Raw genomic sequence first — 15181 nt, forward strand, 5'->3', positions numbered from 1 at the left:
TGCCCCTTTGAAGTCTGTCTGAGACTGGAAACTTGTTTCTTTGTCTTTAAAGGTGTTTTAGTCTTTGAAGTCTGTTTAACATATAATTGTTTAGGTCTGAATACACCCTCAGAAGCAGATGCCTGCTCAGCAGCTCCGGACCCATCTGAGGGAATAATCTCCAAGGCTCCAATACCTTGAGTTTCTTGCGGCCTGGCCCACTCCACATGGGAGTCAGTAGCGGCCTGCGACTCTAAAGTAGTGGGCATCAGCGGCTGCGAAAGCGCCTCACCGAGAACCGGCGACTTGCTTAGAAGCTTCGTCGGTTTTGGACCTCAGTTGCTTGTCTTTTTCTTTGCGTTTTTTGTGAACTCCGGTAGTCGGATGGCTATCCGATGACATTGTATAATTAAATCTTCACCCAAAATAGCTTAATGCAAAATCGTACCGACGATTAATAGCGCGTTGGTTAAATCTAGCACAAAACTGACAACTAGCAACGTCATGGTCAGGGCCTAGGCAAGGAATACAGTAAGAATGAAAGTCCTTATGAGGTATTTGCTTCCCACAAGAAATACAATTATTAACTTTTTCTCACATCGGTCTGGAGCAAGAAAAAAAAAAAGTTTCCCCAACGGGGTACTTCGCTTTTAATGAAGACTTCGGATCTGAAACTCTAACACGAAAATCTCAGGAGTCGGCCGACTGGCACTTGCGAACTGCTTCTGCTTCGGGCACCGCGCAGCAAGAAAGACTGAATAAAATGGTGTCGGCTGCATCTTTTATACCCCCTGACGACCTGATGTCAGGGAGGAGGCGACAGCGGCCGACGCAGGACCCAAGACTTTGGAATTCTGGCTGACTTGAGGGCAACCTGCCAGCAGGATAACCCAAATGTATTGACTGCAACAGTGAAACACGAAGAACAGAAATATTTAGAGGCAAAAATGTACAGACGACAGATTAAAGCACAAAACCGACATCAAGATACATCGTGGTCAGGGCCTCGGCAAGGAATACAGTACAAATGGAAATCTTTATGAGACATTTGCTTTCCACAAGTAATGCAATTACTTACTTTTACTGACATTGGTAAGGAGCAAGAAAAGTTTCCCCAACGAGTTACTTAGCTTTAAATTGAAGACTTCGGCTCTGAAACGCGAAAACAAAAATTTCAGGAGTCAGCCGACTAGCACTTGCAAACTGCTTCTGCTTCAGGCACTGCATGGCAAGAAAGACTGATGTAATGGAGTCAGCTGCATGTTTTATACCTGTGACGACCTGACGTCATGGAAGAAGGGACAGCAACTGACGCAGGACCCAAGACTTTAAGCAGGCCGACTAAGGGCATCCTGCCAGCAGATTACCCAAATGTAATGACTGCAACAGTGAAACACGAAGAACATCTGATAGTGCATGTGGCCTGCTTTGAAGCGTATGTATCTTCTGCAAGATTCCCTGACTGGGATGTGCAGGTAGGCTTCCTTTAAATATAGAGTGTTACCAACCAGGCATCTTTGCCTAGCATAGAAAGCAACTGGTGAAGAGTTAGCATCTTGAATTTTGGAATCACCAAATAGGTGTTTAAGATAGACAGGTCCAGGATAGGATGCCATGAGTTGTCTTTTCTGGGTACCAGGAAAAGTCATGAGTAGAAACCTTGTCCCTTTTCCTCTTCTGGTACAGTTTGAATAGCCTTTATGCTTAAGAGAGAGAATACTTGCTGTTGAGCCTCTGCCCACTGATTTGGAGGTAGATCTGACCAACCATTTGAGGTTGGTAACGTGTGGAAGTGAAATCTGTATCCTTGGGAAACTATATTTAAAACCCATTTGTCCAGGGTAATGAGCTCCCAGTTTTTTGCCTGCAGAGCAATCTTTCCCCCCTAAAGGAGCAGTCAGTTGAGAAGTGCTTAGAAGTTTTAAAGTTAAGTCATTGAGACCGTTTACCATTGGGGAGTGTCTTACTACTCCCTGATTTGGAAGTGGGAGCCCCCTAGTGCTTAGTCCTGTGCGTACCCAGGGACTGAAGCCTGGGTGTTCTGCTGGGTCTGGGTTTGGACTGAGAAGGCCTGGAAGAGGCAGGAAAGGACCAATTCCTAGAAGACCAATGCCTACTAAATCTTGGAGGCTGTACTTGTAGGAAATCTTTAACAGTTTGCATAGATTTAGTTTTTTCCTCCATCATTTTAAGAACTTCTTCTGCTTTGTTGCCAAACAGACAGTCCTGATTTAAAGGGAGCATCCAGCAATTTAGCTTCAACATGACCTGGCAAGGATTGCTTAAGCCAAGCATGCCTTCTAAGTACAGACTCAGTGACAGCCACCCTGCAAGATGCCTCTAGTGACTCAAAACCACATTGCAAAGTATGTTTTCCAACCTGCTCAGCAGAATGCATTAAATCCTGTAAATCCTTATTTTCAGCACAGACAGGAATCATCACTTTCTGTTTAAGCAATCCAATAATATGCTGATGATACTGGCATATGAAACTGGCAGTTTAACTCATTAACCCAGAGAAACTTCTCAGGGCGCCTTAGTGCTTACACCTGTGAGGCGCTTGAAAATGTAAGCTGTTTCACGAGAGTGCCTTCCACAAGCGCCGTTAAATTCACAGTCCCTTTTTAGCTCCACTGTTAGAAATTAAGTTGAAAAAGTACCTGAACTTTGTCAGGTACCTTCTCAACTTTGTTTTCATGGTGGAGTAACATCATGTTTGTATTTAACATTTTGGAGAAAATCGGCTTGCCATGTACTGTGTATCTACAAGCAGATTCTATACGTTTTCCGTGAAGCAAGTGGTGACAGCCAATTGGATTCTTGCAATCCAAGCTGCCGCTTGCCAAACTACTCCACCCCCAGACCTAAACTTTCTTTCTTTACTTGTTGTCATTGTGTGATATCATATGTACGTCATATTTATGTGGCTGTCTGCTGCTTCTTATAATAATTAAATGTATTCAGAACTTGGGTGTTGGCAGTTTTGATATAATTTTATTGAACTTGCAAAATCACGAAAAAAATGAGCGCGAGAGTAGAGAGAGACATTTTATTCGCTGATTTCCACATTCAGTGCTGGGTCAAAACTGTTTTATAGCATCGGTGTGACCGTGGTAAATGAATGAATGCAGAGTGTGTGTATGAATGTAGATGTGCCTGCGTGTGTGTAAGAGAGAGCGATTGGTGAAGGAGTGAATGAACTGTGCGTGTATGTGTGTAATTACATTACTGTGCAAAGGGTACATCAAGAGGAAGCCATCAGAGAGCTGTTTGACATTATTTGGAAGTCATCATTTAGGTTTTATTTTCTGCTCTTCTTTCTCCCCCTGTGCCTGACAATTATCAAACCTCCCACAGATCAGGCAGCCTGTTTGCACCCAATGAATGAATGAGTGTCAGTTGCAGATAGCGATCATCCCTACTGCTGTCAGGATTATGTCTACTGCAAGTCACTTTGGTTTTTTTGTTTGTTTTTTTTGCCTTGGAGCAGAGCATGCTTTCCAGCACTGCAATGTCTGCTAAGGCTTCAGCCCCGGGAATTTTCAGATTAGTCTACATCTCCCTACATCTCCTTCACAAGCACCTGAAGTTAGAGACTTGATGCCTTAGACTGATCCAGTATGGTGTTGACCAGATTGTTTCATTTTAGAAAGGGGGGGGGGGGCAGAAGTGGAAAACGAGGGAAAAAACTGGAAAGGGACATAACAAATATTATGTAGGTGCCTAATGTTTCCATCTGGTCTGAGGGTGCTAATTTAGCTGAGGTACCTTTTCAGCCCCCAGATCAGACACCTACACTTCCACAGTCCTCACTTTTACATTTGGCAGTGCCTGTTTGCAGGCCAGCATATCTGAGGAATGAGGTACATCCATCAGAACCATTCCTATGTGGGTGTCTTGGATCTCAGACCTGGGGCATGTTTAGAGAAAGACCTTTTGCTCATTTCTGAAGGGGAAGGTGGAATATCCACCATTTTAGTCAGAGAGGAGGTCAAAGAGTTTGGTACTGAAGTCTGGATTTCCTGCACAGAGCCAAAGATTTCTTGGAAGGACAGCCTAATAAAAAAGACCGAGAGAACTAGACATAGGATCATAGGTGGTTACTCGGCTTATGGCCGTGGGGCCCTTAGAAACCCAGCCAAGAGTTTATCCCAAAAAATAAATCTCTGTCAGCCCTGTCAGTGAGGGACACAGGTGGAACCCCTGGGATAAGTTTGTGGTTTTCCATCCAGTCATCAAGGTTGCTCTTGAAGATCCCGTAGCGTACACTATATAAATTCTCCATGGGTCGTAGCTTTTTGTATAGGTGGTGGCGTGTTGAGATTTGTTACACTCCTGTGTATAAACTATTACTGCTGAATGCATGCTGGTACGTACATGCCAGTACTGGTGTATGACAGGGGAGTTTTTCTGCCCTTTTTAAGATGATGGGTTGCTGCATTTGAAAGATTAATAAGTGCCATGCATGAGACGACATCTCATTTTTATTATTGTTTGATAGTGCAATTTTTTTTTTTTTATTAAAGCTTTATCGATGCACATTTATTATGCATGCTGTACTTCTCTCTTTTTTTCTTGGAAGGCCGGGGTAGGGCGCTAATGAAAAGCATTGGTGGACAACAAAGTTTTCTAGTCTATTTTGGATTATCTGTACAGACTCGGAGTCAGTTATTTTATATTATGTCTAGTCTAGCAGCATAAACAATAGTGCATTGATGTATGATCTGAGTTGCCTTGGCCGACCATCATATGCTTTTATGAACCTTTATTTACTTCATGAATGGTTTGTGCTTTATTCTAATAGTTTGCATTGCCATATGAGCCCCATCAGGAAGGCTTTATTCCCAAGTTGCTGTACTTGTGCATTATTATGTTTTCTTCCACGTTTTATTTCCGTGAGTTGAAAGATGAAGAAACCTTTTTTATCAGCTCTCAGTTTTTTTTATTTGTTGCTTTGGCCTTTTCAATGCTTAGATGCATGTAGTGCAAAAATTTGTGTAATTATATTAAATTACTGAAGGCCATATTGATCCGTGTTATTTCATCCAGAGGAAATGTGACTGTTATTTTTTCTTAATTTAAGGTTTGTGAAAGAGTATTTAGCTATGCTAGTAAGTAGAGCTGGAGAAGAAAATGTTTGTGATAGCATTGTAACATGGTTCAGTTTGATTGTTTTAGAGGGCAGGAAGGACTTCATTTTGAAACAAAGCCCTAGTCGTAACTGCATGCTTTAATTGTTAGACCAATGTACTGATTTACAGCATTCATACGATTGATAAATATCTGAGCACACATCATTGAAGGAGTTACCAGTGTAGGAAATGCACAAAACTGCAACTTTGTTTTGTTAGTGGCTAGAAAATAATAAACTTCACTTAGAGAAAACCCCAAGACCACTTACAGTGATTTTACTCTAGCCTAACTGTGCAACCCAAATGTATTTCAGACATTTATACAGGGGGGGTTGGCAGTTAGGACATAATTTATTGACTGCCGGTTTCCTATCCACTGATCCAGGTTACACTTAAATAGGGTTAGGGAGGGACTTTGTTTCACATACATGGGGGATGGGTGTCTGTTCCATAGAATGAGAATTCTCTGAGATAGATATGTCTCTCCAACAGACTGGCATACATTGCCACAGATCATTCTTATATTCCACCCCAAGGACATTCTTCTCCTAACAGATGATGACTCTGTTACATAATAGCTGCAGAAGGTATTATAATGAATGCCTACTCAACAGGCAATTAGCACCTGTGTATGAGCATGCATAACTTTGCACGTCATTAGCACACTGCAGTTACAATATAGCAGTGAGTAATTATGACTTTTCAGGCAAAACGGTCAGCAGCTGTCACTGTTATTCACATAAGTAGAAGTCATTATCACATTCATGAATGCACAAGTCAGTCAGATTTGCTTTTTTCTCCACTTGGAGCCATTGCAATCCACCTCCCCCAACTCCACTTTGTCATTTTGTAAAGGACAAATCTGGACACTTCAGAGTTATGACAGGGCTACATTTCCAATTTCTTGCTTTTACATGAGAAAGTTGCTAGAAAAGGATTTGCGGTAGACTGTATGATGGATATGAATATATATGTTATTATTTAGTGCCTTACATCCTCCAATTTGCCAGAAAATCACAAATTCTTCTGATAAACAGACCAAAACTATGCAGCTTCATCTGGACGGTTGAGATTTTTGACCTCACACACAGTAACCATCCTGCAATACTTCTTTTTATATTCTGTTTTTATCAGACGTGTAGGGTTAGGTGACAGGAAGGGCTTATTAATACAGAGCTTGATCCCTTAGGTCCATTGTTGAATGGACACATGTAAATAGAAAAGGCATAGGAAAGGCAGACAAAAGGAGGTCATTTGACTGTAGTGGTATCAGCTGTCTGAGTGGGCAGCCAACACAGCTATGGGACACTCCAGATAACCAACTTTTGGAGCCCCATGCTTGTCTTTGGCATATTAGTGAAGCGGCGGTCCTTACCCTGTTTTTTCTCTTTACATGTGCCCTTTCTATGCCCTCATCAGTCATTGTGTGTAATTTTGTGTGGTCTAACACAATTCCTTGACAGATATGGAAAAACTGAAAAATGGCAAATGTCCTGAGATTTTAGGACAAAAATATTTCCTGTATTTTCTTTAATAGTTGCATAAAACAGTTATTTTGTATCTGAAACACCTAATTGTTATAAGAAACAGAATAACCAACTCAAATGCTACAAGAATAAGTTTTTATTTTGGCAGAATGTCCCACTTTGGACATTTGGAAAACAGATATGGAATGGGCAACTCACAAGGTCAGATGTTTACATAATTATGATTTTTTTCATATTTTGGTAAATAACTTTGCAAGGGAGCATGTCAGTGTGCCAAGTAATAACTCATTTTGAAGACAGTATTGCTGGTTCCAACATAGTAAAAGAATTGTGCCTGTATGTTGTGCACATGTTCAGATATCAAAGTTTGTTTGGGACTTAGGTTATGGAAATTATGTTTTTTTATATTTTGGTAAATAACTTTGCAAGGGAGCATCTGAATGTGCCAAGTAATATCTCATTTTGAAGACAGTATTGCTGGTTCCAACATGGTAAAAGAATTGTGCTAGCATGTTTGACACATGTGCAGATATCAAAGTTTGTTTGGGACAGGTTATGGAAATTATGATTTTTTTCATATTTTGGTAAATAACTTTGTAAGGGAGCATCTGAATGTGCTAAGTAATACCTCATTTTGAAAAGATTATTTATAGTTCTAACATGGTAAAAGAATGGTGCCTGTATGTTGTACTCATAGGCAGATATCAAAGTTTGTTTCGGACTTAGGTTATGGAAATTATGATTTTTTTCATATTTTGGTAAATAACTTTGCAAGGGAACATCTCACTGTGTGAAGTAATACCTCATTTTGAAGACAGTGTTACTCCTTACAACATGGCAAAAGAACTGTGTGTCTTTGCACTGTACACACGTACAGATATCACAGTTTGTTTAGTCTTGTACGAATATGAAAATTATACATTTCCAATCCTTCTCATTATTATGCCCATATCTTTGCGAGGGAGCATGGTAATCACAGAAATGATGCATCATTTTGAAGCTGGCATTCTGCTGCACAACTTCTACACAGATATGTAGGCTCTGTCTGTTACAGGTGATGAGATATTATGCTTTATTTATCAATTATGAGAAATAATATATTAATCATTTCTGTGAATATCTCATGAAAGGAGCGTCACACAGTAATGGTTAAGGTATAATTTTAAAGCTGACATTCATACTAAATTAAATTCAAATTGTATGGGTCTGATTGGTACATAGACCAAGATATTGTGCTTTGCTTTTCCAAAAAGGTAAAAAATTTGCACAATATCAGCATTCCTTGCCAAATATTTAATAATGACTTTGATATGCACTATCAACATTTACACTGTTGGAAAGGTCAGTGTCTGCTGAGCAACATTCGTGTTTACATTTTTAGTGTAGCTCTTAGTGTTATGAACATTTATTTTCTATATAGTATTACAAATGGATTTTCTGAAAATGAGCTCAGGCTGCACTGTTGTTCCTATGGTGGAATTAAGCAGGCAGCTTTTTCCGAGCTGCTCCGGAGTGAATGAGTTAAGGCCCTAATGGCCAAGGTTGTAGAAGTGTATACCTTCTTACCCCATCTTGCCAGTGCCCTGGAGTCTATAAGATGGGGTAGGATTTTTGGCAGTAGTAGCCTTAATGCCCTTGGGTCCCTATGAAATGGTCTCAGGATCCTCAGCAGGATTTTTAAAAAGGAACTTGTGAGAGTCAGGAACCCTGTAATGTCCATCAGGTTTTCTGGGAGCAGGAGGTAAAGAGTCAGGGGCAAAGCTAGATTCCAAAAAGGCATCATTAACAATGTGTAGTACAGGAGGGACAGCTAAAGGCCTGTGCTGGGGCAGGAGTAAGAAATCCCTAAGCCTCTTTTTAGAATCAGAATAATCCTGTCTTTCCCAACGAAAATGCTCCCTAAGAGTATGCAAGGTTTCACCAAAAGAGAAATCCTGTGTGTGTGTGTGTGTGTGTGTGTGTGTGTGTGTGTGTGTGTGTGTGTGTGTGTGTGTGTGTGTGTGTGTGGGGGGGAAGAGAGTCCTCTGAATCATGGTCATCAGAGGAAACAGAAATTTCAGAATCCTGGTCAGAAGTATCATAAGCAAATTCAGTCCTAGGTCTCTTACAGGGGGAAGGTTGGCTTCCCCTGATTAAAGTAATAAGGTCTTCAGCCATTCTTATTTGTTTTTTAGGCATACAGGTTTGACTATGCGGTCTGGGCGTTGGTTTTCTAGGCATGGTTCGAGTTTTAGGCCTTGAAGAAGATGGCGTTGGTTTAATATGCAAGTCAGTAGGCCTGAATACACTCTCAGAAGCCGGTGCCTGCACAGCGGCTCCAGATCCATCCAAGGTAGAGGCAGCCGCAGGTTCCACAGTTAAAGCATCTCGTGGCATACCGGACTCCGAATGGGTCTCAATAGAGGCCTGCGAATCTGAAGTGGCGGGTATCAGGGGCTGCGAAAGCAGCACACTGAGTACCGGCGAACTGGCGACTGGCTTAGGAGAAGCGTCGGCAGCTTTGAACCTAGGCGGCCTGTCTTTATCTTTGCGTTTTTTCGGAATGTCGGATGGCTTATGAAGAAATATCTGGATAATTGAACAGAGTAACAAAATATTTAAAAGAGTAAATATACAGACGAATAGTTTGTTGCTTAAATAAGGCACAAAACCGACAGCGAGGTACGTCGTGGTCAGGGCCTAGGCAAGGAATACAGTACTAGAGGTATTTGCTTTCCACAAGAAATACAATTATTGACTTTTTACTGACATCGGTTTAGAGCAAGAAAAAGTTTCCCCAACAAGGTCCTTAGCTTTAGTTGAAGACTTCGGTTCTGAAACTCGAAAACGAATATTTCAGGAATCGGCCGACTGGCACTTGCGAACTGCTTCTGCTTCGGGCACTGCACAGCAAGAAAGACTGATGCAACGGCATCGGCTGCATTCTTTATACCCCTGACGTCATGGAAGATGAAACAGCAACTGACGCAGGACCCAAGACTTTGATAATCAGGCCAACTGAGGGCTACTGCAAGCAGATAACCCAAATGTGATGACTGCAACAGTGAAACACAAAGAACATCAATAAGTACTCAAGTTTGAGAATGCTGAGCCCAACCTATCCTTTTCTTAGGGCTTGGGGGTTGGTATAATGGTTAGGGTGCTTGCCTCAGAAATAAGGGTTTGGTTCTCACCTTTGGAGGAGAAATTGGCTAGGCTTAAAATGGTCTAAAAGGGCAGCTAGCCTAGTACTTACCTATGAACCTATAAAACAAAAGGTAAGAATGATTCATAAAGGTGTGAAAGCCATCACTATTCACAGATATTACAATAATCACTACTTTCAAATCAGACATTGGAATTACATTAAAATATACAAATTTCAGGTCAGTAGTTCCTACCTTCCTCATATAAAGTCTTAAAAGTGTTACTTGATCTATACAAAGGCATACATGGTACAGAAACCTCATCAAAAAAACTCTACAAATGTAATGGAGTCACTGTCAGCACATAAAAAAGTAAGTACATACGAGGCTTTGATAAGAAGTTTCTGTTTCTCATGCAAGTCCTGCTTCAAACTCTCCAATTCAACTTTTAGTTCAATATTCTGCAACAGAAAACAACGATGACAAAAAATAAATCAACATACTTGGAATTTGTTAGGATCACAAAAAAATAAAATAATCTGCTAAAATTCTTAATGAAGGCAAGTAATTTATCAATATGTTAATTCACGCATAAAGGCTCAAGCAAGCAGTAGAACTATCAGGACTAATTAGGCAACCAATTTTATAAGATAACAGGCACTACATGCACACAGGAAGTATTATCCAAGTGAAAAACCATAGCTAATTTCAGAACAGTAGAAAAAAAAAAGATATTGTCTATAAAATGTCAAACAAGGCGCAAATTACAGTTCTTATATTAGGAGGCAAGTATGACTTAACATAGCCAGGAAAATGAATACAAGTGTCAGACTGAAGCACAACAGCACAAGCTCAAACAAATATGCACAGCATCAGCTGATCGCTTTCTGCATCAGGCAACCACTGTAATTTCTGTCCTGATACCTTAGCTAAACACAGTTCTGAATTCCTTCTCATGCCTACACTTTGGTGTGTGAAGTCACACACACTGGGCTATCCAGTCACACTCAGACTGGCACAGTTTGATCTCCATCCTCCCAGCAAGCACAGCCAACAAGAAAAAAATACAAGGATATAAAAATTATACACTTAATAGCCCTATAGAAATGTCCTTCTGCAGCTATAGGCTGCTCTGCTATTCCTCAAGTGATAACGGCACAAAGAATCAACTCATCATACCAAACTTGGTGAAGCTGGACTCCACAGCTGCAGTTTACATTAAACAAATCATAGTTTCCAAGTGTGCACTGGCAGTGATACTTTACTTTTGGGACATTTGCCTTTCTGCACATTGAGCAACCTCTGCCATGGCAGCGGTAGCATCAGTCTATGCCTAAATGATAGCCTTGCACATCTTTGTGTAATGCCCATTGTGACACCCAGTATACGCATTGAATGGGAGCCATGATGCTGACTGCCAATTTTCCACCACTTCTAACCACTATCCCCACAATCAGTGGTAGAGTCACTGTATACTACAGATGCATGAGTAGGGAGGGGACTACGGTGCTCCCAATGTAGGGGTGCTGGGTAAGAGATAGATAGCTGCTATGGGAAACTCAGTTGTATAACTGGTAATGTGCCCCCGCAGTCACCATTGTCAATAGTGACAGTATCCTCAGACTGTTACTGTTAGGGCACAATCTTCATCACACTGATGCAATAGAGACATCAGGCATTCTGTATTCCACAATCATAGCACCTGCAAAAAAACACCAAATGTGTAACACAGCCAATATGACAATTCCATTTTCCATTACTGCAACAACAGTAGAGACAAAACTGCACAGAATGGAAACAAATGAACCTAGTATTGTATTCCTTCATCCCAGATGTGCTTGTAGGGGAAATATTGTAGTGTTTGACATCCATGTGCTCGCAGTTTTGGAATGTCACAAAGTACAGTTGTGTACACTTACCATAAAATGTAGATGTTAGAGTGTATTCACTGTTGCAGTCATCACACTTTGGTTATCTGCCTGCAGGTAGCCCTCAGTCGGCCCAAATACCAGAGTCTTGGAATTTCTGCATCAGATGCTGTCGCTTCTTCCATGATGTCAGGTCGTCAGGAGTATAAAACATGCGGCAGACGCCATTATATCAGTTTTTCTTGCCCCAGATGTCAGGAGCCCCCAAAATAGGAAGTTTACTACATGGTGTGGAACACCTCCAGTAAAAAGTAAATACTATAGCCATAAGATATGGCCAACAAGAGTAAAGGTAGAAAGCAGAGAAGTCAGGGGGTTGGAGGGAGGGTAAACAGGACTGCAACAGTGAATACACTCAAACATCTACATTTATGGTAAGTGTACACAACTGTACAATGTTAGTCGTGTTTCACTGTTGCAATCATCACACTTGGGTTAATTCCCAAAGCGGAGGAAGGGTGGAGGCAGTCATCCAGCTCTGAATTTAGAAGACACAGGTAAGTGGTAATGCTTGGTGAAGGTGTGTGCAGAACTCCAGGGTGTCCCTGGTTGGGACTCCCCTGAGAAATGCTGTACAGGTTGCGGTAGCCCTAGTGGAATGAGTTTTGATCCCCTGTGGGATAGGTTTTCCATGGTGTTTGTAGCAGAAATGGATGCAATGTGCTATCCATTTGAAATGGTTTGCTTTGAAATGGCCTTGCCCTCTGCCCCTGAAGCAAAGCTGACTAGCAGCTGGTCAGTTTTTCTGAAAGGCTTAGTCCTAACGAGGTAGAACCCGAGCTGTCTGTGCACATCCAAGGAGTGCAGGATCCTTTCCCCTTTATTTGGAGTATTAGGGGAAAAAGGTTGGTAAAATGGATGGATTGGTTTAAAGCCACACTGAATACCACCTTGGGCATAAATTATGAGTTAGTCCTGAGGGAAACCCTGTCCACATGGAAAATAATGAAGGGTTCCACAGCCATAAGAGCCTGCAACTCCAACACTCTTCTTGCTGAAGTGATGGCTAGAAGCAAGTCTGTTTTCCAAGAGAGGAATTTTAACCTCTGCTGTAGCAGCAAGCTCAAAAGGGGGGGAAGTGTGAGCTTCTCTAGTACAAAGTTAAGGTCCCAGGCCAGAGTGGGAGCTCTCCTCGGGGGTCTAAATTGTTAGCTCCTCTCAAGAACTGTTTGATCAAAGGGGTGGCTCAGTATTGTAATGAGCTGAGATGGCAGAGGCATGTATCTTAATTGAAGAAAAGGATAGGCATTTGTGGAGTAGCTCTGCTAGGTAATCTAGGATTTGAGGTAAGGTGGGCACGGCTGTATCCTTTCCTTGAGACTGGCTCCAAGAACAGTATCTTTTCCACTTTTCTGAATAGGATTTCCCAGTACTAGGCCTCCTGGCCTCAAGGATGACATCCAGCACCTGTTTGCGGAGGGTTGCTGGTGGTGTATTCAGGGAATAAGCTAGGCTGCAAGGTTCAGGGTTTGCAGCAGAGGATGCAAAATCTGTCCCTCCTGCTGGGACAGCAGAGAGGGGGGGGGGTCTGATGTAGGTGCCAGGGTGGCACTGCGAGTGGGTACCAGTGCTGGCATGGCCAGTCTGGTGCAATAAGGATTGTCCTTGGCCTGTCCTGTTTGATCTTGAGTAGTAATTTGAGAGGAGGGGCAGAGGGGGAAAGGGATAGATTGAGAGGTTTTCCCATGTAAAGTATAGGGTATCCACTTTCCATGCTTGGCTGTGGGGATTTCTGGTGCAACATTTGCTCAATTGATGGTTTTGGGGGGAAGCAAAGAGATCCACCTCTGGTGTCCCCCGTCTGTGGATTAGAAGTTTGAATGAGTTTGGTTCCAGTTTCCACTCGTGTGGGTCCAGTAGATTTCTGCTTGCGTCATCTGCCAGTGAATTTTGTTTGCCCGACAGGAATTGCACTTGCAGGTGCACTTGATTGTTAAAGGCTGTGTTCCACAGGGCCATGGCTAACCTGCAGAGTGGGTAGAAATAAGTTCCCCCCTATCAAGAATTGTCCTGGAAGGATAAGGTATTTGAAGGCTGTCAGTGCATTCTGCACAGCTAACATTTCTTTTTGATTAATATGTAGGTGAAGTTGTCCTGGGCTCCATTTGCCTTGAATGCATTTGCCTGCCATGCGAGCCCCCCGCATAGTCTGATGCATCTCTTGTCAGGGTTTGGGAAGCAAGGGGTTGAGTGAAAGGGAGTGCCTTGTTGTGGTTGCAAGCCTCTGCCCACCAAAGGAACTCCGTCCTTAGACAAGGAATGATAGGAATCAGTGTTTCCAGATCCTGAGAACATTGAGACCAGAGACTTTTTAAGTTCCATTGAAGTTTCCTCACATGCAGTCTAGCATATGGAATTGGTAAAATGCATGACACCATGAACCCTAGGGCTTGCAGTATTTTTCTTGCAGATAGCTGGGTTTTGGTAGCTAGTAGTTTGAAGTCATTTGTCACATAAACCTGCTTTTCTGGAGTGAGGAATGCAATCTGGGAAGTTGTGTTCAAGCTTGCTCCCACAAATACAATCTTTTGGCTGGATATCAGATGTGATTTCTTTTCATTGATGGTATACCTCAGAGAAGTTAGGAGTCTCTTTACAAACGTCAGGTGCTGAAGTAGCAATTCCTGACTGTTTGCCTGAATCATGCAATTGTCCAAGTATGGGTAAATTTGAATATTTCTCTGCCTGCAGTATGCAATAGCTGGAGCCAAGCACTTTGTGAATACCCTGGGCACAGCAGATAAGTCAAAGGGAAATTCAGAGAACTGACAGTGCATACAGCCTGCCCTGAAACATAGATATTTCCTGCAAGATTCTCTTATGGTGATGTGCAGATAAGTTTCTTTTAAGTCTAGGGTGACCAGCCAGGAGTCTTTGGCTAGCATAGTAAGCATCTGCTGGAGTGTAAGCATTTTATATTTTGGTACCACCAGGAAGGTGTTGAGAATGGACAGATCCAGGATAGGGCGCCAAGAGTTCTCTTTTCTGGGCACCAGGAACAGTCTGGAGTAGAAACCCTGTCCCCTTTGCTCTACTGGAACAGGCTGAATAGCTCTGATACTGAGAAGAGAAAGTACTTGCTTTTGAGCCTCTGCCCACTGGTTTGGAGGAAGGTCTGGCAACCCGCTTGGGGTTGGCAGTGAGTGGAAGTAGAATCTGTATCCCTGGGATACAATGTTTAAGACCCATTGGTCCTGGGTAATGTACTTCCAGTTTTTTGCATGCAGGGCGAGTTTTCCTCCTAGGGGTGCAAGTACGTTGGCTTGGCTGAGAAGGATGACAGACAAGTCATTGTGAACTTTTCCATAAGGGGGTGGCTTACCACTCCCTGTTTTTGAGGTGGGAGCACTCCATTGTTTAAATCTCTGCATACCCTGAGACTGTAGTCTTTGTGGTCTGGTGCCCCTGGGTTTGGACCGAGGCGGCTTGGGAGGGACTGGAAAGGACCAGTTTTTAGAAGGCCAATGCCTACTGAATCTAGGTGGCTGTACCTGTAAAAAATATTTAAGTTTGCATAGATTTAGCATTTT

The 15181-nt window shown here is 42.2% G+C and overlaps 1 protein-coding gene across 5 annotated transcripts in view; it reads right to left on the reverse strand.

Moving 5' to 3' along the window:
- LOC122791042 (myomegalin-like) overlaps positions 1-15181 on the reverse strand; it is a 3200315-nt gene that overhangs the window by 2887334 nt on the left and 297800 nt on the right. For all 5 annotated transcript variants that reach the window (XM_044058817.1, XM_044058818.1, XM_044058820.1 and 2 more), the window contains exon 5: positions 10108-10184. In XM_044058817.1, coding sequence (XP_043914752.1) covers positions 10108-10184 — 77 coding nt within the window. The remainder of the gene's footprint in view (positions 1-10107; positions 10185-15181) is intronic.

Source organism: Protopterus annectens, chromosome 16.part0 (genome assembly GCF_019279795.1).
Source record: "Protopterus annectens isolate FY-2018-M chromosome 16.part0, PAN1.0, whole genome shotgun sequence".
Taxonomy (NCBI): Eukaryota; Metazoa; Chordata; order Ceratodontiformes; family Protopteridae; genus Protopterus; species Protopterus annectens.